Source organism: Pongo abelii, chromosome 1, assembly GCF_028885655.2.
Source record: "Pongo abelii isolate AG06213 chromosome 1, NHGRI_mPonAbe1-v2.0_pri, whole genome shotgun sequence".
Classification (NCBI taxonomy): domain Eukaryota; kingdom Metazoa; phylum Chordata; class Mammalia; order Primates; family Hominidae; genus Pongo; species Pongo abelii.
This window is the reverse complement of record NC_071985.2, coordinates 218826682-218849764: the sequence shown is the minus strand read 5'-3', so window position 1 is coordinate 218849764 and position 23083 is coordinate 218826682. Positions and strand designations below refer to the sequence as shown.

At 52.1% G+C, this 23083-nt stretch overlaps 1 protein-coding gene across 4 annotated transcripts in view; it reads left to right on the top strand.

The window, feature by feature from the left end:
- Window positions 1–23083, top strand: part of KAZN (kazrin, periplakin interacting protein) — a 1222068-nt gene that overhangs the window by 1012040 nt on the left and 186945 nt on the right. The window contains exon 1 of one of the 4 annotated variants that reach the window (XM_024251977.3): window positions 15820–16282. The exons of the other annotated variants lie outside the window; for them this stretch is intronic. Coding sequence (XP_024107745.2) covers window positions 16075–16282 — 208 coding nt within the window. The 5' untranslated portion in view covers window positions 15820–16074. Of the gene's footprint in view, window positions 1–15819; window positions 16283–23083 lie in introns of those variants that run through there. 4 annotated transcript variants of the gene reach the window in all.

Below are 23083 nucleotides of genomic sequence, written 5' to 3'. Positions count from 1 at the left end.
TGAGGCAGGAGAATCGCTTGAGGCCAGGAGTTCAAGACCAGCCTGGGCAACATAGCAAGACCCCTATCTGTACAAAAAATAAAAATAAGAAAAATTGGCTGGGCACAGTGGCTCACGCCTGTAATCCCAGCTCTTTGGGAGGCTGAGACAGGTGGATCATTTGAGGTCAGGAGTTCAAGATGAGCCTGGCCAACATGGTGAAACCTCATCTCTACTAAAAATACAAACATTAACCAGGCAGTAGTGGCAGGGGCCTGTAATACCAGCTCCTCGGGAGGCTGAGGCAGGAGAATCGCTTGAGCCTGGAAGGCAGAGGTTGCGGTGAGCTGAGATCACGCCACTGCACTCCAGTCTGAGCGACAGAGTGAAACCCTGTTTCAAAAACAAAAAGAAAGAAAAAGCAAAATTACCTGGGTGTGGAGGCATGTGACTGTAGTCCCAGTTACTCAAGATGCTGAGGTGGGAGGATTGCTTGAGGCTGGGAGGTTGAGGCTGCAGTGAACCCTATTCATGCCACTCCTCTCCAGTCTGGGTGACAGAGACCAGACCCTGGCTCAAAAAGAACATGTGGGTCCGGGCATGGTGGCTCACGCCTGTAATCCCAGCACTTCGAGAGGCCGAGGTGGGTAGGTCACCTGAGGTCAGGAGTTCAAGACCACCCTGGTCAACATGGTGAAACCCTGTCTCTACTAAATATACGAAAATTAGCCAGGTGTGGTGGCAGGCGACTGTAATCCCAGCTACTTGGAAGGCTGAGGCAGGAGAATCACTTGAACCTGGGAGGCAGAGGTTGCAGTGAGCTGAGATCACACCACTGCACTCCAGCCTGGGCAACAGGGCGAGACTCCGTCTCAAAAAAAAAAAAAGAGCATGTGGACTGGAGCCAGACCACCTGGTCCAGATACCGTCATCATCTTGACAGCAGTGTCCTCGGGAACATTAAAAGGGATTTTCCTACCCATATCCTGAAGTTTCCTCTTCCACAAAAAGGACATAAAACAGTAATAGGATATACTTTCATAGAGTTGCAGTGATGATTAAATATATCCCATAGAGTTTGGCGGCACATGGTAAGCACTATACGTGAGAGTTATTATTCTTACTGATCCCCATTGAACAGATGGGGAAAGTGAGGCTCTGAGCATTTAAGTGCCTTCTTCAGGCTCACACAGTTAATTATACTCTACTATCTTGGCAAGGATTCCCCATGGCCTCTGCCCTCTCTCTCCACTTAGCCTGTCTTGGAGACCCCTTACAGTGTGCTGCAATCTCTGCCTCCGACATCAGGCTCCTCTGCCTCCCACCAATTTCCTCCCACTTAACTCATAACATCTCATCTTGGCTGTGTGCCTGAGTCTGTTACTGCCTCCAGAGTTAGGCCGTTTCCTCTGCCCACAGTGCCCACCTGCCCATCTCTGCTGATCTAGATTGCATCTTTCAAAGCCAGGGCCAAATAACACTCTTGCCCCAGAGACTCTGCAGTGCACCCCAGAGTGTCCTGCTCTTCAACTGGCCACCTCCAGAGCACCTGGCGGGCCAGGGCTATGTCGTGGACAGCATGACTTTCTCCCATCCTTCCAACCACAGTGCTTTGTATGCAGTTGGTGCTTTCATAAATGCATGATGGCCAGGCTTGGTGCTTACGCCTGTTTAACCATCGCTTTGGGAAGCTGAGGCAGGCGGATCACCTGAGCTCAGGAGTTCAGGAGTTCGAGATCAGCCTGGGCAACATGGCGAAACCCCATCTCTACTAAAAGTACAAAAGTTAGCCGGGCATGGTTGCATGTGCTTGTAGTCCCAGCTACTCAGGAGGCTGAGACAAGAGAATCGCTTGCGCCTGGGAGGCGGAGGTTGCAGTGAGCCACGACACTATTGCACTTCCTGCTTGGGCGACAGAGTAAGACCTTGTCTCAATAAATAAATAAAGAATGAATGAATTAATTAATGAATGCCTGGCCCTGCCCTAATTACAACCAATTAGCCCCTGGCTCTCCAGAAGGCTCTGGGATGTCTGTGGCCTGTGGATCTCCTGACTGGCTGCTCTTCTCCCTCCTAACATTCATTCCTCACCTTTAGCTATGAGTGGCTGTCATGAGATCTGTTTTCCCAGGAGTGCGAGTGAGCACTCCATGTCCATCACAATGACAGAAAAGGACTTGATGTGCAGGGCTGGGCCTTCCCCGAAGTGGGTGCCCTACCAACCCCTCCCTCTCAGGATCCAGTTCCCGGCCTGGGGCCCTTGGTGTCTCTTGATTCAGCCCAGGGTTTCTCACCCTCAACACTGCTGACACTTGGCACCAGATAATTCTTTGCTGTAGGAGGTCATTCTGTGCACCCACCAGATGCCAGGAGCAGTCCCCACCTCCCCAGTGTGACCAACAAAATGTCTCCAGATATGCCAAATGTTTCCTAGGTGTGGGGGGCAAAATTGCCCTCTGGTTGCAAAGCACTACTATCTGGAGTTCTGCCCAGGATACCCGGGAAGGGAGGAACTATGGCTCCAGCACAGAGACGCTGCAGAGGAGGGCTCAAAATCCCCAAACCTACATACAAGAGATCCCAGAAACAGTGAAGATAGCCGGCATGCTGAGCAAGAGGGGGCTTACCTAGCTCCTGCCAGTCATGGCCAGGCAGAAATTGTGGTCCACCTTTTGGCGGATCCCAAGGCTTTCAAGAAAAGTCAGAACTCCTATCTTTTAAGTGAAATTTTCTGATTCTTAAATGTTGGCAACTAATGTGAATTGTTTAAAAAAACACTGTGGGAAAAACAAAATATGTCTGTGAGCCAAATGTGGGCTGCTGGCTGCAAGTTTTGCAACCTTTCCTACAGACCAAGCTTCCATCCCGGAGGCACGGGCAGCTCACACCACTCCTGAGCCCGCACAGTGCAGCGGTTTGAATCTTAGGCACCGTGAACAAGCTCCATGCCAGGCCTCTGAACCAGACAGATGGGCCCTGCCCATGTTGGCCACTTCAAGTCCCTTCTGAGGTCCAATGCCAAGAAGTGAAAGGTTCTAAATTCCGAGGGAGGGAGAATATAGGAAGCACCCCAGGACAGAGGTCAGGAAGCCTGAACCCTTGCCCAGCTCTGTACTGATTTGCTGTGGGCCTAAGCAATCACGTTCCCTCTCCAGGTTTCAGTTTCTCCCTCTGTTGAATGTTTGTAGGATGATGAAAGAGAAGTGAGACTGAATTCATGCTCTCTATGTCCCTGGGACTTGAACGAGCACTTCCTGTTGGCAGTCCAGAGCCCCAGCTAGCTTGCCCAGTGCCCAGGGGGCATCCTTGTCCTTAGACTGACCTGGGCAGGGAAACGCTGGCTCCACCTCCCAGCTCAGGCATCCTGCATTTCTGAGTGGGAAGTTTGGGTGGTCCCTGATGGACTCCTCCTCTGTGCAATGAGGTCATTAGGTGCCGGAAGCTGCTTCAGGTATGGAACCCACACCCTGTCACTGGGAAAGCCCACAGCCTTGGCCCCTGCTGGCACTGATGGTGCAGCTGTGGAACAGTTCCCTAGCTAGGAGGTGCCCAGGGCCACAGGATGGCTCAGTGGGCAAGCCTGTACCTGACTGGTCTGGAATTCCTAGGACAGTTTCCCAGTGGGCTCTGCAGCTGGGAGGAGCCTTGCTGGAGATGATACGAGTAGAGGGGGTCTGGAAGATTGTTCTATCCAAGACCCTAATTTATACACGGGAAAACTGAAGCCACGAAAGGGAAAAGCCTCCGCCAGGCACGGTGGCTCACGCCTGTAATCCAGCACTTTGGGAGGCGGAGGCAGGTAGATCACCTCAGGTCAGGAGTTTGAGACCAGCCTGTCCAATATGATGGCACCCCATCTCTACTAAAAATACAAAAAATAGCTGGGTGTGGTGATGGGCACCTGTAATCCCAGCTACTTGGGAGGCTGGGGCAGGAGAATCACTTGAACCTGGGAGGCAGAGGTTTCAGTGATCACACGACTGCACTCCAGCCTGGGTAACAGAGCGAGATTCCAGCTCAAAAAAAAAAAGGAAAGGAAAAGGGCCTTCCCAGGGCCACCCAGCCAACAGAACAAGCATCCACATCTCCTGGCTCCCGGTCCAGTGCTCCTTCTAATCTGCCACATTGGGGTCTCCCAGGAGTGGGGACTGGTGAAATGTAACAGACAGAAAGATGGACAGACCCAGGACATTGCCTTTCACTAATTGTGCCTGGAGCAGCCAGGCAGGTCACATACCTGGGTGAGGTAGCCAGAAGTAAGACGGTAGGGAGTGGAGGGGACCTACCACAGTGGGGGATGAGAGGATACGCTGTCACCATGTGGGATGGAATGGGGGTTTGATAATACCTCCTTCCCACCTCAGCCTCCCGAGTAGCTGAAATTACAGGTGCACACCACCATGCCCAGCTAATTTTCATATTTTTTGTAGAGACAGGGTTTCACCGTGTTGCCCAGGCTGGTCTCCAACTCCTGGGCTCAAGCAATCCTCCTGCCTTGGCCTCCCAAAGTGCTGGGATTATAGATGTGAACAACCATGCCCAGCCTAACTTTTTCAAAAAGGCCAGGTGGCTTTTTGATTTCAAAAATCTGAACTTTTGGTGTAAGTTATCCTAATGTTAAAATGTTGGCATCCGGTTTAAAAAAATTTTTTTACTGGGGTACTAAAAAAAGAAACCACATTCACAGGCCAGATGCGGCTCCAAGGGCCACCAGAATGCAGGTCCTACTTCTCTCTTTTACCCTCGGTTTACTCCATTTTAAAATGGGTATAAGAACAATGCCCTTCTCTCACAGGGCAGGTGGGGGATGAAACGAGCCAATGCCAGGCATACTGACTGGCCCACAGTAAATGGTAGCTATTGTTCTTTCCTAAGACCTGAGACACGTGGCAAGATGCAGAGGGGCTGGAGTGATGGAAGGAGCTTGTTAAGGTTGGCACGGGCAACTGGGAGGCCCTGAGCTAGACTTGAGAATCTTTAGGAGTGTGTGCTTGCGGTGTGCCTGGCACTGTGGGCATAGAGCAAGTTTAAACCCCTGCCCATGCCTTGTGTTTCAGGGGGAGTTGGGATTAGGCCCACCCAGCGGCTCTTGGGGTTGTACTTTACCCCAGGACTCCCTGAGTACCCCTCCACTGGGCCCCTGATCTGGGAGAAACATTCCACTCCCAAAGGTCAAGTCTTTAAAAACAAAAAGAAGGCAGCGCCTTTCACATTTATCCAAACACATTTTTGCTTGTTTGTTTTAATGAGAAACTTCAGGGGGAAGATGCCAGTCCTTCCTACGTATCTGTTCAACAAATCTGCCTCCCAAAACCAGTTCCAAAGATATTTAAATAACAATCCTGGGAAAAGAAGAATTTAGAACAAATTCTAATTAGTCCCATTGGGACTAGGGGCCATTACAGATTTCTGCCCTGAGAACCCAGAGACCAGGGCCTAAGGTGACTTTCTGATGTCCAGAGTATAAAACTCTCTGCCTTACTGTCTGGGCTTGGTCCATGCTGGGGCCACTGAGGGCAAGGTAAGGCCCATTCCTAACCTTGCTGGGCATCCTTGTAGCCACCAAAGCCCCTAACCTGCCTGTGCAGGGGTGGTGGGGGCCCTGTGTGCTCTGCCTTGAGTTGGAGAAGCTAGGAGTCACTCTGGCTGACGTGCCTGAGTTCTGGTGGGCGGGTCGACAGGCGGGCAGAGCCCATAATTATGGCGAAAGCAGCGGCAGGCGTGTGCAGACAGGCCTCCTGGAGCCCGGGCAGGTGGCCTCCTGACAAGGGAGGGCCTCTGCATTTGGACTCTGGGTGCAGAAGACCGTCAGGATGGAGGAGGGGATGTTATGTAATTCCCACACCATAGCCGCTGAAAACGCAACCTTGCCACGCTCCACTGCTTCCTTCCTCCCCACTCAGACGGCATGAAGACCTAGCAGCCTTTCTGGGCAGGGTAGTGGCCCTCAGCTGTCACAGCAACAGGGTCACCTGGAGGGCTGTGGAAACAGACTGTTAGGCCTCGCCTCCTGGGTTTCTAATTCAGGAGGTCTGGGGTGGGGCCAAGAATTTGCATTTCTCCTCCGTGCTCAGGAGAGATGCTGCTGCAGCTGATCAGGGGCCACACTTTGAGAACCTCTGCCCTAGGGCTTACCTGATTAGTCCCCCCGGCCCTTGATTTGCTGTACCCCCCTGGGCAAGTGTCTGCCTCTCTGGGCTTTGCATTTCTCACCCACCAACAGGAGAAAAGCCAGCTTTGTCTTTGAACAACTAAACCCCCATCGGTGTTGGGATGCCTAATTACTATTTGCAGGTAGCACAGAGATCTTCACAGGAAAGGCCCAGGCATGACTACACAGGGGTTCTTACTCTATTGTTCCAACTTCCTTATAGCCACTGGGGGAGATGAGTTTCTCTAGGAGAGATGGGCACTTTAAGCCTTAAAGGGACATTCCTGGCCAGCATCCTTGGACCTCACCGCTGACCCAGCAAGAATCTGGAAGCAGTTCCCTAGCCTGCTCTTTGGGATCATTTTGTTGCCTTTGAGAATGGGTGGCAGGGGCTCCATCACAGTCCCATTGATAATGGCATAATGGTTAAGAGAATAGGTTCTGGAGCGAGAACTTTCTAAGTTTGAATCCTAGCTCCACCTTATACTAGCTGTGTGACGTGGGGCAACCTGCTTAACCTCTGTGAACCTTGGATCCCTCATTGATAAAATGAGGATAGTAATAGCAATAGCACTTACACAGTAATTACTTACATAGTAATTACTTACATAGTACTTCTGGGGATGAAAATGAGCTAATATTGGCCGGGCGCAGTGGCTCAAACCTGTAATCCCAGCACTTTGGGAGGCCGAGGCGGGCGGATCACTTGAGGTCAAGAGTTCGAGACCAGCCTCAACATGGAGAAACCCCGTCTCTACTAAAAATACAAAATTAGCCGGGCATGGTGGCACACGCCTGTAATCCCAGCTACTCGGGAGGCTGAGGCAGGAGAATTGCTTGAACCTGGGAGGTGGAGGTTGCGGTGAGCCGAGATCGCACCATTGCACTCCAGCCTGGGCAACAAGAGCGAAACTCCGTCTCAAAAGAAAGAAAAAAAGAAAAGAAAATGAGCTAAAATGTGTACACTGCTCTGTCTACTATTAATAGCTCTTAACAGTAATGATTATATATCTGTGCATTGATTAATTAAATGATAACTTTTAAGTAAAGAGTCTCTAGCAGAGTGCCTGGCATAGAGGTGGCAGTGCTCAGTAAACAGTAACTGTTATTCTTTTCTTGGGCCCCTTGCTGGCCCCTGGCCCTCTGTGTCTCTCAAATCACACACAGGAAATGGAGACACAGGGTCTGAAAATTGCGGTGGTGAACAGTGTCACGATTCCCAGAGCCAAGGGTCCCAGTTGGGGAAGAAGTTCCGCGAGTAGCCACCGGGGGCAGCAGAGGACACATCCTGCCCAGCAGCACTGCTGAGGGTTCTCTCTGAGTCCCCCCTCTTTATGAAGAATGAGGAGGTGACTGTTCCCCCCTGCCCACAGGCACGCATTCTGTATAACCCCTGATGTGGGAGGCAGTTCCACAGAGGACACCCCTCAATTCTGACAGACTCCCAACGCTGCCTTTTCCAGCCACATCACCTTGGATGAGTCCTTTTTGTCTCCCTAAACCTTCGTTTCCTCATCTGGAACCTGAGGATAGGGTGGCATGGCGGGTTGAATGAGCTGGAAAGCACAGTCCCTGGACTGATGTCAGTGCTCAGTAAACGACACCTATTGCCAAGGCAGTATCATGGCTATGCGTATGGACCTTGCAGCCAGACTACGTGGGCTTTAGTCCTGCTTCCATCACTTACTGGCTGTGTGACTTTGGGTAAGTGACTTGACCTCTCTGTGTCTGTTTCCTCATCTCTAAAGTGGGGATGGTAATAATAGTACACTTACCTCTGTGGGTTGTGGGGAGGATTAAATTAATATTTAAATTCTTAGAACACTGCCTGGCACATAGTAAGTGCTATGTAAATGTTTGCCATTATTATTATTTGTAGTATTTTCACTGTTGTTCCTTTTTTTTTTTTTGACAGAGTCTCGCTTTGTCACCCAGCAGTGGCATGATCTCGGCACACTGCAGCCTCCACCTCCCGGGTTCAAGCGATTCTCCTGCCTCAGCCTCCCGAGCAGCTGGGATTACAGGTGTGTGCCACCATGCCCAACTCGTTTTTGTATTTTTAGTAGAGATGGGGTTTCACCATGTTGGCCAGGCTGATCTTGACCTCAGGTGATCCACCTGCCTTGGCCTCCCGAACTGCTGGGATTACAGGCGTGAGCCACCGCGCCCACCCAGTCTATTCTTTTAATTCTGAATAAGCTGCAACATTTTAACTTTCTGCAGAAACTTTCCTATTTGAAATGAACTCTTCAAAAAGGGACTTAGAAAAGGTGAGATGTGGCCCCTGGATAAGGAAAGACTTTATTATTTTGTTACAATTAAGAATCTAACTTGGGGCCCATTGTGACGGCTCCTACCTGTAATTCTAGTGCTTTGGAGGCTAAGGTAGGAGGAACACTTGATGCCAGGAGTTTGAGGCAGCTTGGGCAATAGAGTGAGACCCGATATCTACAAAAAAATTTAAAAATTAGCTGGGCATGGTGGTGGCACACCTGTGGTCCTAGGTACTCGGGAGACTGAGGCAGAAGGATTGCCTGAGCCCAGGATTTTGAGGCTGCATTGAGCCATCATCACGCCACTGCATTCTAGGCTGGGTGACGAGCAAGACCTTGTCTCAAAAAAAAAAAAATTAATTTGGGGCTCGTGTCAGTCCAACAAGCAGGGCATGAAGGCAGCTCCACCTGACACCTTGAACTCTGTGAAATTGCTTTAATGGCCTGTTCTGCCCGAGGACTGGGCTAAGCTCTCCCTCTAGGAGAAGCCCTTTGCAAGGCCCTGGAGGAGATCAGGATCTCTGCCAGGTCATTTGGGGACCTGGGAAAACCATCAAAGGGTATCGGTGAGCCCATGACAGGCCCACAAAAGTCTCCAGCCTCGCCAGGACAGATGGCAGGGTGGACCCCGAGTAAAATCCTCACCCTCCCAAGGGCAAAGGTCTAAACAGGTTTGGGGGGAAATCTGGCTCTAATCCTTCCTGATGCACCTGGGGTCCCAGAGTCCTGCTGGGATGGCCGAGGGAAGAAGAGGAGATCAGCACCATCCCTGCTGGTGGCCTCGGCAATGAAGGCGGCCCAGGGGCTGCCAAAGGGCTTCCAAGTCACTTTGGAGCCCCCAGGAGGGGACTGAGATGGCAGTCTCCATAGAGATAGCAGGGAGTGTGTCCCACTCAGAAGCCGTGGGTGGGTCACTCCGGCCTCCTCTGGAAATGTTTCACTAGCCCAGTTTTTGAGGATTTACCCTATGCCAGGCCCCGTGCAGAGCTTTTTATGTGTGCCTCATCTCCTGAAGGCCCTTGCCACAACCTGACAAGTAGTGACCACGATCATTTCCATCTTTACGGATGGAGAACCTGAGGATTCCAGGGATGAAATCATCTGTCTCAATCACACGCTAGTGATTTGCATCCTGGCCTCTCTGCTTCTAGAGACTGTGTCCCCAACCCACTGGGTGGGCAGCTTCCAAGATGACCCCAGTGATCCTGCCTCCTGGTATCCACCTCAGTTTGTCTTCTCTCCTAGATTGTGGGTGAGATCTAAATGTACTTCTTTTTTTCTTTCTTTCTTTCTTTTTTTCTTTTTTGAGATGGAGTCTCGCTCTGTCGCCCAGGCTGGAGTGCAGTGGAGCGATCTTGGCTCACCGCAACCTCCGCCTCCCGGGTTCAAGCAATTCTGCTGCCTCAGCCTCCCGAATAGCTGGGATTACCGGCATGCACCACCATGCCCGGCTAATTTTTGTATTTTTAGTAGAGATGGGGTTTCACCATGTTGGCCAGGATGGTCTCAATCTCTTGACCTTGTGATCCGCCTGCCTCGGCCTCCCAAAGTGCTGGGATTAAAGGCATGAGCCACTGCGCCTGGCCAAGATCTAGATGCACTTCTAATGAACAGAATAGGGAGAAGGGGATGGGCTGTCCTGTCTGAGATTAGGCTGCAAAGAGACTGTGGCTTCCATCTCTTCTTGCACACCTTCTCTTCTCTTTCTTGGAGGCCTCTGTGGGAAGCAAGCTGCCATTCTGTGAGATCTCACAGCCAATGAGGAACTGAGGTTCTCAGTTCAACATCCTGGGAGGAATGGGGCCGGCGTGGTGGCTCACCCCTGTAACCCCAGCAATTTGGGAGACCGAGGCAGGTGGATCACCTGAGGTCAGGAGTTCGAGACCAGCCAGACCAATATGGTGAAACCCCATCTCTACTAAAAATACAAAAATTAGCCGGGCGTGGTAGCATGTGCCTGTAGTGCCAGCTACTCTGGAGGCTGAGACAGGAGAATTGCTTGAACTCGGGCAGCAGAGGTTGCAGTGAGCCAAGATTGCGCCACTGCAGTCCAGCCTGGGCGACAGAGCAAGACTGCATCTCAAAAAATATATATATATATCCTGGGAGGAACTGCATCTTGCCACTAGTCTTGTAAGTGAGTTTGGTTTGGAAGTAGATTCTCCCTAGGTTGAGCCTCAAGTTGGCAGCAGCTCCACCTGACAACTTGATTGCAGCCTTTAAGAGACCCTGAACCGGAAGACCCAGCTAAGCCACACCTGGATCCCTGACCCATAGAAACTGTGAGATAATAAATCCCTATTGTTTTAAACCACTGAGTTTGGAGGTGATTTGTTATGCAGCAATAGGTAATATACTTCCCATCACTACCAGCGACACACACGCAAAACATACGCACACAACTACCATGAGAAAGGATAAAAAAGAGCAAGTCAACTGTAGTAGGCAGAGCTAGAAAAACCCTCCTCACACCCACTAAGCCAGCCCTTCAAACCTCCAGAACACTCAGATGCAGAGACAGGAGACATTTTTTTGTTTGTTTGTTTTTGAGACAGTCTTGCTCTGTCGGCCAGGCTGGAGTGCAGTGGCACGATCTCGGCTCACTGCAACCTCTGCCTCCCAGGTTCAAATGATTCTCCTGCCTCAGCCTCCTGAGTAGCTGGGATGACAGGCGCGTTCCACCACACCTGGCTCATTTCTGTATTTTTAGGAGAGACAGGGTTTCACCATGTTGGCCAGGCTGGTCTTGAACGCCTGACCTCAGGCGATCCACCCGCCTCGGCCTCCCGAAGTGCTGCGATTACAGGCGTCAGCCACCGTGGTCACACACAGCAAGGGATCCTGACATTGTGGCTGAGGTCTTCATACCCCCTGGAAAGTTTCACCAGGAGTTACAAAACTATGGGGTGTTACAAAACTCTGCATCTTCCAGGAATCAGGAGTTACTGCTTTGTCTTAGCTAGAGGTGTTTGGAGATAGTAACATGTTGGCTGGAAGATCTCAGTAAAACATCTTCCACAAATAGAAACATAACAACATTTGGGTCAATGATGGATCCATCGCATATCTGATGATGGTCCCATAAGATTATACTGTATTTTTACTGTAGTTTTTCTGTTGAGATAGGTTTAGATATATAAAAACTTACCATCGTGTTACAATTATCTACAGTATTCAGTACAGTGACATGCTGTACACAGGAGCAATAGACTATACCACATAGCCTAGGTGTGTAGTAGCTATCTCATGTAGGTTGGGTAAGTACGCTTTATGATGTTTGCACAATGACAAAATTGCCTACCAATGCATTTCCCAGAATGTCATTCTGCCTCTGTCCCTGTCCCTGTCATTAAGTGATGCATGACTATTTTAAAATCATAGCCAAATTGGGGGGGAGGGTGCGGAAAGGGAAAGATTTCAGTGGGCTCAAATATTCAACTTTAAGCAGACACCAAACATAATGGGGTCTCTTAATACCATGTTTCTGGGTTTTGTTCCTTAAGCCAAATTTATCCTGTAGTCTTCTCCAGTGATCTAAAGGATGTTCCCCTGGGAACAAGGGGATGCTGTGAATGGGACCTGCACTGATGCCTATGTCTGCAGCCTCTTTTCTGGTTTTTTTTTTCGGGGGGGGTGGCGCCCTGTCCAGCCTGAGGTCAGGGTCATGGGGACCCTGTCTGGCCTCAGAGCCCAGAACCAGAGCAGCCTCCCCACCCCCTGTCTGGACTGCCCCTTTCCCCTCTGAAGTCACACTATGCCTCTGCTCTTTAAAATGAGTTGTGGGGAGGACTGGATGAGGACACCTCCTGCTGTCCTTCCGGACCCCCAAATCCCCCCTTCCTGCTGCCCCATGGAGGCTGGACACAGTGTGCCCTGGAGCAGGACAGAGTGAGCCAAGTTGTATCCAGCCTCAATTCCCAGCATCTCCCAGGGGGCCTGGGAAGGTCTCCTGGGAGTAGAACTGGCTACATAATTGGTAGGTCCCAATGTTCAAAAATAATTAAGAATTTCAAGGCAACAACAGCAGAGCATTCACCCAAGCTCTGGGCCCTTCTGAGCGCGGGGCCCAGTGTGACCACACAGGTCACATGCCCAGAAGCTGGCTCTGCATAGAGGTCTCCTCTAAACCCCCCGCAGTTATCATTTGTGTAGGACCTGCCGAAGCCACTCGGGGCAGAAAATGGGTAGGTTAGTCCTTGACTCCAGGGTCTCCTGGTGAAGAACTGAGCAGAAACATCGCCTGGGCTCAGGGCATCCTCATAAATGTACCTCAAGGTGTTTTTAATATACCTCCCCACCCAAGACAGATGGGTTTCTGATAGGCTCCTAACCGCCACTGTGGCCACAGACTTGCCAGCTAGCAGAGTTGAGAGCAGGGAGAGTGAGGGGCTACAGCTGAGTAAGGGGGGCATGGGCAGCCTGGGAACCTCCAGAAAACTGGAGAAGGTGGACCCCACTGCCATCTGCAGTCCTGGGCCTGAGCATGCAACACACACACACACACATTCACACACAGCCACGGCCAAACTGCACTGAGTAAAAGTTGCAGAGGGAAGTCCCCAGGGCTGTGGCCTGCGAAGCAGCTTGGATGATTGAAAAGTAACTAGGACGTATGTGCGCTTCAGGAGGTTGCAGAGGGGACCAGTGACAGTAGCCGTGAAATGGTCCCTGGTGGCCAATGGGCTAGATAAAGACTTTTAGATATGTTTACTTTCTTCTTCTTCCTCCGTCTCCTCTTCCTCCCTTTCCTTCTTCTTAAGTTTTAAAAAGTTGCTAATATTTCAAATTTAGATTTCACATAAAAATCCATATTCCTAGTAGCTCTAAACAAACAAAAAAAAGTAGCACATCTGATAACACTAAGACTACATTCCTGCCTGACAACAATCTACAGCCTCCTCTACAGGGGCCGGTGGCCTCATTTGCCACAGTCCCCACCAACCTAATGCCTCTCTGATACCAAATCCAAGTGACAGGAGCTACATACTCATACTTGTGCTGGGTTTTGTTTATTGGGGTTTTTTTGTTGTTGTTGTTTGTTTTTTGAGACCGGGTCTCACTCTGTTGCCTAGCCTGGAGTGTGGTGGCACAATCTCGGCTATCTGCAGCCTCCCCCTCCTAGGTTCAAATGATTCTCCTGCCTCAGCCTCCCGAGTAGCTGGGATTACAGGTGTGCGCCACTGCTCCCAGCTAATTTTTGTATTTTTAGTAGAGATGGGGTTTCACCACATTGGCCGGGCTGGTCTTGAACTCTTGACGTCAAGTCATCCACCCTCCTCGGCCTCCCAAAGTGCTGGGATTCCAGGCGTGAGCCACCATGCCCAGCCAGGTGCTATTTTTTTCTTGTCATGGGGTTACGAGGAAAGCACATGTCTCTGTCAAAAGTATAGTTCATGTACTTCAAGAAATATGTGAAAGAGTATGTTTCTTTGCGGAAGTAAAAAGTCTTCCTAAGTGTTTAATATGCCAAGAGTGTTTAAGTCAAAATAATACAACGTAAATGCCCTTATGAAATAAACCACAGTAGCCCCTGCTCAACCCAGCTCACTCATTTATGTTCCCAGGCAGGTCCCTGAAGGTAACTCAGACAGTCCTGGACCAGATTCTCCAGGATGCAGGGGCTGGCAAGGGCATTCCTAGCTTCTCTGCTCTCGGGCGCTCAGAGCAATCATTATTTTGTTCTGCTCTGTCTGTTATCTCAGTAAAGGAGAGGAATTAGGGGATTCCCAGCATCTCTGGTCACTTGGTGTGGTGTCAGTTTCCTTCCTCCTGGAAAAGTGGTGTGGGTACTTTTCTTCCACAGCTGGGAGCACCCAGCACTTCGCATGCCACTCTGCCCTCTTCTGGGCAGTTAAAAGTGCACTTTGGGAGGCCGAGGCGGGTGCATCACAAGGTCAGGAGTTCAAGACCAGCCTGACCAACATGATGAAAGCCTGTCTCTACTAAAAATACAAAAATTAGCCAGGCATGGTGGCAGGCACCTGTAATCCCAGCTACTCAGGAGGCTGAGGCAGGAGAATCGCTTGAACCCAGGAGGCGGAAGTTGCACTGAGCCGAGATGACACCACCGCACTCCAGCCTGGGTGACAGAGCGAGACTCTGTCACAAAAAAAAAAAAAAAAAAAAAAGTGCCAGCTAGACAAGGCAGGGGTTCTAAGGCAACCTCCGCAGCTGGGCCAGTTTCCATCATTGGGAAGGTGAGGATGAGGGGGTGGGGGGAAGCTGGGAAGGCCATGATAGTTGGTGGCCAGGCCACTGTGGTCGCTGAGAGCCAGGGCTTCTGACCCATGGGCAGGAAACTGCTCCTAAAAGGTTTTGTAGAGTTAAGGGAAAGTAATTAGGTTCTCACAGCTTGTTGGAGAGCCATAGGCCAGTGACCTAGAAATTCGCACATCTCAGGCCTGGGCCAGTGGGAGCCTCAGGTTACAGAGCCAGGCCTGGGCAGGGTAAGGTTGCTAGCATGCTGCCTACAAGGGGAGGCTGGGGGCTCCATGAGTGTGTGACTGACTCCTCACCCCGCGTGTCTACAACAGGGGGAAACTGGACCTGCCTCCTAGGGCTGTAAGGAGATAATTAGTCTTTCTAAAGAGCATCGTAATCCCCAGATCAAAGGGGGCTCAGAGCTGCACACTTAGCTCACAGGAGCACTGCCAGCCTGAACACCCACTCCAGCGGGTGGGTTCTGTTGTGCAGACCCTTCAAGGTGCCACTTCCTACAGGGTTTGCCTGGCCTTGTCACTGTTCCCCCCACCCACTCCCAGGGTCCAGGCTCTGGCCTCCCCTGCCAATGGCTGCCATAGTTGGAGAGTTCATGGGCGGCACTGATAATGGACAGTGGGGAATTACTAATGCCTAACTCATAGATGGGGAAACTGAGGCTGGGGAAGTGAGGTGAAGTCACAGGGCCTCCCAGCAGATCTCAGACCCCTCGCGATCTCCCCCACCAGACGGTGCGTGCACTCAGCATTCCCCTCACTTAGAGGCTGGCCGGTCACACGCAAAGATGAGCGAAGGAAAGGTCCCGGGGCTGCTCCCCTGCCCGCCCACTCTTTCTGACCTCTCCCGGCCGGCTGTGGGGACCTCGGCTCTCGGCAAGGCTGTCACAGGGTGTCAGGAGAGGAGAGAGACACAGCAAAGTGGGGTGCCAGGCAGAGGCCAGGGGCTTTCAAAGACCGGGGCTCGAGTCCCGCCACAGCCGCCCCTGTGACATCGGCCATCTTTCTGACCCTCCGTGTCCCCGGGAATGACCGCGTCGGGGATGCACCGAGTGGCGGGGGCCGGGCGCACAACGGGGCGACGCGGCGGCGCTCCCGGGGCACTGGGGCCAGTCCGGGCGCCGCGGCGGGGCGGGGCCGGGGCCGGGGGCGGGGCGGGGGCGGGGCGAGCCTCGGCAGTCGCCAGCCCGGAAGGAGCGGGAGGAGGAGCCGCGGGACTGGGAGCAGTTCCCACGTGAGAGGCTCCGCGGCCGAATTCCTCGCGTGCAGCAGCCGCGGACCGCCCGGCGTCCGGCCGGACGGAGAGCCCTGGTCCGGCGCGCGCGGCCGGCGGGGCCGGAGGCTGGGGCGGGCTCGGCTGCGCCCCGATGCGGCGGCTACCTCCAGGGCTGTGAGCCCGGCGCGCGCCGTCGGAGCCCCTCGCGCAGCCGCGGGTAGCGCCCCCCGGGCACCCGGCATGCGGGCGGCCGACTCGGGCTCGTGGCAGCGCGTCCGCCAGCTTGCGGCGCAGAGCGAGCCGGCGCCTTCCTGCGGGGCGGGGGCCGGGCCCGCGCGGCCCCCGGGACCCGCAGCCTGCGAGCAGTGCGTGGACGCGGCGGGGCCCGGCGATCGGCCCCGCGCCGGGGTTCCCCGGGTCCGAGCGGATGGCGACTGCAGCCAGCCCGGTAGGTGCGCGCGGGGCGGGGCGGGGCGGGCGGCGCGGACACAGGCCCGGGAGCCGCCGGGGCCGGGCGCGCGAGGGCGCTCGGAGCCGGGATCGGGAAGCCGCTGGTGGCAAAGTTCTCGCAGCTCGCGGAGCCCCGAGCCCCGGGCGGGTGCAGCGGGAGGCGCGCGGGACGCAGAGTGAGTTCCTCGGCGTGGGGACCGGGGCTCGGGGGCTGCACCGGAGGGCCAGGACCGCGCTTGCCGGAGCCGGGCGACCCCGCGGCGCCTGGAGACCCAGCTCCGGGCTGGACCCCGCGTCTGCTGGAGGAAGCGTGGGAAAAGGGCCAGCCCTGAGCGAAGTTGGTTCGGCCCCCTGGGACCGCACCTGTGAGCCATCTGGCGGCCCCCGCGGAGTGCCGAGGGGAGCCCCCTTCACCCCCGCCCCTCCGAGGCGAAATTGATGCCTCGCATTTGCTAGGAGCGGAGAGATTGCTGCGTTTCTCATACACTTGAACTCCGAGTAATGCAGAAAGAGAAATTGCAGAGGTGGAGACACAAATGCAGTGATCTAATTGCGTATGGTTGGCTAATCCGCCCCAAGTGGAGAACAGCGTTTTACTGTTAAAGTGTTCCCAGTGGGTGTGCCCGTTCCATCCCACTCAGGCCTGTGCTGTCTCCCTTCCCCCTCTCCCTTCCCCCCAGGTTAGGGCATGGGGATGGGAGACAGGAACCCCTGCGTCGTCTTGACTGGAGTAAGAAGAAACCTTAGAAGACGAAGGGCTTTTCTGAGAAGGGGCTGCCATCACCAGGTCCAAGTTCTGAATACTTTTTCCGGGAAAAACGGGAGGAGGAGGCACAACATAATTATTCCTTATTCATCGAACACCTATTGTGTTCTAGTAATTCACATGCCACACATCCTTAAAATCTTATCACAACCCTGGGAGTGAGGCTGTGTTATCTCCATGCAGATGAGAACAGAAAAGCCCGGAGGTTAAGCGACTTGCCCAAGTTCCCGGAGTCCTAAATCATGGTGTTGGAATTCCCAGTTTTGTCCGTGGAAATCCAAAGTCTTAGCACCATAATACCTCTCCCAGGCAGCAAGCTCACTAGCTGGGGAGCACACGGGCTTATTTTCCTAATAATCATTTCTTTCCTGTTAAGAAAAAAAGTCAACCACAAGGCCCCCTATTCTTGTTTTCGCCTATGTTAGCCTCCCCAGGAGATGGAATGCCGCCTCTGGGTGTCAGGGCAGAGTAGTCCTCCCTCCTGTGTTAGAGTTTTCCTTTTCCCACCTTCTCCCCAGTTACACACGGCAGAGTCCAAGACGGGTTGATGTAAAACAGCATCGATGCGAAGAGGAAGCAGATGGGAGAGTTTGGCCAAGTTGCTTCCTCTTTTTGAGACTCAATTTACCCATCTGTACAGTGGAAATGATAATAGTACCAACTAAAGATTTGTCATTCCAAAGGTGGTGTCTGTAAAACACCTTGCCTCATTCACCATAAATGCTTAATGCATGTTAGTCCTCAGCTCCTTCTGACATTACATGCTTGCTAGATGACCTGTCAGTGCTCCCACTGACTCAGTTTCCCATTAGATTGTGGCGCTCTCTGCTCCATCTCCACCCTCATGAACTATGTCAAGATGACTTTTGTCTTGTCTGTAAAATACTAAAGTGATCTGAGGCTGAGTGTTGTGTCAGTGGAATTTGTTTTCATGTAAACATGTACAGGAGATGGCTAGGTGGAGATAGGGCTGTTTACTTTGTGTCTATATAGACTCCATTTGTGTGTTCATAATAATATCCTAATGACACGGCGTAGCCCAGGAATGCCTGTTTCCTAGGTCTAGGGGTGGTTGTTATTCCTGCAGCCCTCATGGTATGTCCGTTTTAAAAGACAGCACATTGGAAATCTCTTTTCCCAGTTTACAGATGATGTCACTGGCATGAAACAAGATCAGACCAGCAGCTAAACCAGAAAGTTTTGAGTTTTCTCTACCCTACTGCCCTTCACCCTTTCTGGTCTCTGGTTCTTAAAGACCAAATCGAGTTTCTGAGAACTTCCATGATGGCCAGGCATTGAGGACAGCCTGACGTGGAAATGGTTCTGAAACCATTGGCTGTTACAAGGGGCTTTCCACTAGGAGGGCGATGGGAACTCTGGCTCAAAGCTGCAAGCTGAACTTGTTGCTGAAATAAACATTTCAGCCAGGCTGTGAGGTGGCTCTTCCTCGAATCTCAGCACTTGATTCCAAGTCAAATGTGGTGCTCAGTTTAAGGAGCTGAAAGAGGTGCTCTGTTGGATGAGAGAGTCTGTCAATTGGCACTTTCAGAGATGTGGGGAAGGGAAAAGATAGAGGGGATGCTGGCTTGGTGGGATGGAGGCCCGAACACCTTGAATTGCTCAGGGAGAATGTCCTGAGATCGGCAGGTGATGGCCCTGTGATGGTGACAGCTCTGGCCTCCAGGGTGCGTGACCCAGGGACTGGAGCAGGAGGTGCAGACGTTGGATGTTTGTGCAATCCGCACCTGCTTCTGCCTTGATCGCATTTTACTCTGAGATGCTTCACAACTCGGTTTCCCTGTTGGCACCAAGGGAATAACTCCTTCTGAAGGGCAGATCATTCCAGAGCCCCCTCAGAGAAGTGAACCAGGTGCTCACTGGAGGTTCTTAAGCTGGGAACAGGAATCCGCGTCTTCGATCTTTCATTGTCCATTCATTCGGTCACATTTCTTGAGCATCTGCTCCGGGCCAGGCACTGTTGTAGCTGCCAGGGATATGGCAGCAAAGGAGATGACTGCAGCCCTGGTTTCCATGGAGCTTATATTCTGTGGGAGGAAATTTCCAGTAGGCAAATAGGCACAGGATATGTCCAGAGATGGTGTAAGTGCTATGCAGAAAAATAAAGCCGGGGAGGGGTTAGAATGATGGGAGCAGGTGCTGCTTAGTTTTTAGGTAGGGTGGACAGAGAAGCACGTTCTAGAATGAAGTGAGGTGTGTGGGTGCTGAGTTTCTAAGGCAAGAGGGTGTTGCTGATCAGCTAAAGGAACTAAGCCATTTTTAAAAGGTGATGGGAAATTAGTATCTTTGTAGACAAGGCACTCTACAGGTCTGCAACTGAAGCATCTGCACTCTAACCCTTTTGCTCCATTTGGCATTTCTCTTAACCCCGAGCTCAGAAAGCCACGTGGCCTTATTCTGCCTCTTCACATCCTCTACCTTTTTAAAATTCTGTATTATTTTATTACGATGATCACTTGGGTTCTTATCACTTCTTGCCCCTCCCCTTTACATGAAACCCGCAGTTGAGGGGACTGGGGCGCTTTTGTGTCTTTGTCTTTGTGTACCGGCTCCCAGCACTGTACCCATCTGGAGACCAGTTGTGTCGTGAACGAAACAGGATGCCTTGTCTTCATGGGTCCTCCCAGCAACCCAGTGGGGAAATGCAGTTGCTAATCCCATCCACAGATGGGGAAACTGGTTCTCAGAACAGTTGAGTAACTGCCCAAGGCCACACAGCCAGTGGGTGTCCCAACCGGGAATTTATCCTAGACCGTAGACCTCAGCAGTATGGAAAGACTTCATGTTGCTCTTAAGAAAGTAGACCCACATTGTGGCAGGGCACGGTGGCTCAAGCCTGTAATCCCAGCACTTTGGGAGGCCGAGGTGGGCGGATCACGAGGTCAGGAGATCGAGACCATCCTGGCTAACACGGTGAAACCCCGTCTCTACTAAAAATACAAAAATTAGCCGGGTGTGGTGGTGGGCGCCTGTAGTCCCAGCTACTCGGGAGGCTGAGGCAGGAGAGTGGCGTGAACCTGGGAGGCGGAGCTTGCAGTGAACCGAGATCGTGCCACTGCACTCCAGCCTGGGCGAAAGAGCGAGACTCCGTCTCAAAAAAAAAAAAAGAAAAAAGAAAGTAGACCCACATTGTTTCTGGTCTCTTTTTCCTTTAAATTTTTATCCTTAAAAAAAAGTTTGTCCTCTCCTTGACATTCCTTGTTTTAAGCAACTCAAGCATTTGCTTATCTTTCTGCTGTTAGCAATTTCAGTGGGAGGTCAGCTCTCTGTGAGCCGTTCTGCAAAGAACTTGTGCTGGGACTGGATGAGATGCAATCTCCACTGCTTGGAATTAAGAATGGTTTTAGGAAGCTGCCCACTAGGACCCATTGATGGGTTTCGTGTGAGCATACTTCTGCTAGCAGGGCGAGGGCAGGATGGAGGCAATGGAGGGCTTGGTTCTTCTGGACAATCGGGGTGAAAGCCACTGCTGAGATCCATTTCCCTGAGGAGTCTCAACTGTGGTCCGGCACCCTCCGCCCTCCACCCTGTGTTGTGGTCCAGTGTGAGGGACTGAACTTTATCCTTCTGCCAAGGCTGGTGGCACACCATGATGGGTACAGGGCACCAGTTTTGGAATCAAACACACACTGGTTTGAATTTGTCAGCTCCGCTCCTTACTAGCTCTATGCCCCTAAGCAAGTTATTTAATGTCCCGAGCCTCAGTTTACCCTTCTGTAAAATGGAAATCGTATTACCCACCTCAGAGTTGTTGGAAATTGGACAGGAATCTGTGTGATTAGCATCCTTTCCCCCTGTGGGGCGTGTTGCTAACCCATGCCATAAGGAAGGAGGGGGAATTCCTATTCCTCCAGACTCCAAAGGACTTGATGTATATGTGTTTAAAATATATATAATACATTTTTTTTTTTATTTTTGAAGTTTGAAATATTGGGATTTACTCAAACAGGTGACTCCAAAGGGCTGCTAGCTGCTTATTTGGCTTTCTGAGTCATCACGAAATCTCATCATGGGCACCAAGCACCATTTATGTTCTTTGTAATATTCCAGTTGAGTGAACTGGACAATTTGCCAGGACCCTCCAGCCATTCTGGAGGAAGAAGAGTTTGTTCATTTTTTTAATCATCTCAAGAGGAAAATAGCACCCCTGGCTCTGGAGTTAGCCTCCCTCATCTGTAACACGGCAAGCTGACAAAAATGGAACATCAGCACATTTGCATGTAGACAGATTTTAGTCCCAGCAGATAAGCACACCCAACATGTCATTAAAGCCGGCCGAAGCCATCGCCCTGGGGATCCCGTGTTTGCTGTGAGTCACTAAGGGCTGTAAACACTCCAGAGAGACAGGCATGGTTATAAGGGGTGTGCGGGCGTGGAGTTATTTTAATGGATTTACTCTCCATGAGTGCGTCTTATGTTGCGGGTGCCAGATGAGTGCCTTTCAAGGGAGAGGGAAGGTCAGGCTTGCCTCCTGTTCACAAGGACAACCTCTGTCTCCCTTGTGGCGGCCTCTATGAAGGTGGGGACTCTAGGCTTTCTCTTGTCTGCTTTTTGGATGCCTTCAAGAGAGGCCAGTTAGAGGATATCAATTGTGGCAATTCTCCGGAGCCCTCATCAAATGGCATTAGCCCGTCATGTGCTGCAGTGGCACCCAGTTTGGAGGAAATTCGGAGCCAGAAGAGTGTAACAGGTACACAAGTGCTGCCTGCTGTCCCAGCCCCGAACTGGCTGACACTGAGTCTGGCCTAAGGAACGGGGAGCTGGTGGGCTCTGGGTGGGGCCCGTCCTCAGTCTACGTGCAGGACATTGGGAACTGTTTTGGGAAACACCCTCCACCTGGTACCTGGTGGCTAATCTGCAGGTGCCAATGGTCTCGTCTTTTGTTGCTTCTTGGATTTGGAGGCTGGCTCAGGCTCCCAACTAGTTCAGGCTGTAACTTTATCACAGGCATTGACTGTGTTCACTACCTTTTAATTGTACAGAAGTTTCAGAAAAGCTCTCCTGGGGAATTGGAGAGAAGTAAAAACAACAGCTGCTATTTCCTGGATGCCTTATTCCCTCCCTTCACAGCGCAGCCTCAGCAGCATGTTCCTAACTTTGAAGTTCTGTGTGCCCAGGCTGGGAAGAATGTGGATTTTCGTTCAGTCGGGTTCCATTAGTGTGGAAGGATCATTGACTGAGGGCCGAGCAGGAACCAAGCACCTTGTTACGTGTGTTCCTTTTGATCCCCCTATTCCTGTCAGGCAGCTGCCATTCTCCCCATCTTACAGGTGAGACCACTGAGGCCTGGGAGAGGTTACACCGGTTGTGGAAAGTAGCTGTTCCAGGCTGCCATGCTGCCCTCCTGGGACCCTTCCTCCTGCAGTTTCCTTGTCAGCTGACGATTCCCCGGGCTATCAGGCCGCAGAGCAGAGGCTGAGCTGCTGAGAGTCATGGGACTTTTCTCCCTGGCACCTTCGGCTCACTGGCTTCCAATCAGCCAGAGCCAGTTGGGAGGGGGGAACCCTGGGGCCCAGAGCGGCCCCCGATCTCTGTCAACAGGAGACTCTGCCCCTGCCCCTTCACCCCAGCCAGAAGCCAGAGGCAAGCTGGCTCCTGACGGGAGGCTCCCCCGCCACAACCGTTTGGAAACCTAGAATGCAGAGCCCTGAGAGGGAAACCTCTGGAGGGATCGGGTGAACCCGTTCCCTCTACTAGGTAAGGAAACTGAGGCCCGAGGCTGGGAAGGGACCATATTCCAGGATGTCACACAGGGAGGCTTCCAGGGCCAGATATGAAACCTTAGAAAAGGTATGGGAGGCTGGGCTCGGTGGCTCACACCTATAATCCGGCACTTTGGGAGGCCGAAGCAGACAGAGCACTTGAGGTCAGGAGTTCAGGACCAGCCTGGGCAACATGGTGAAACCCCATCTCTACTAAAAAAAAAAATACAAAAATGAGCCGGGCGTGGTGGCGCATGCCTGTAGTCCCAGCTACTCGGAAGGCTGAGGAAGGAAAATTGATTGAATCCAGGAG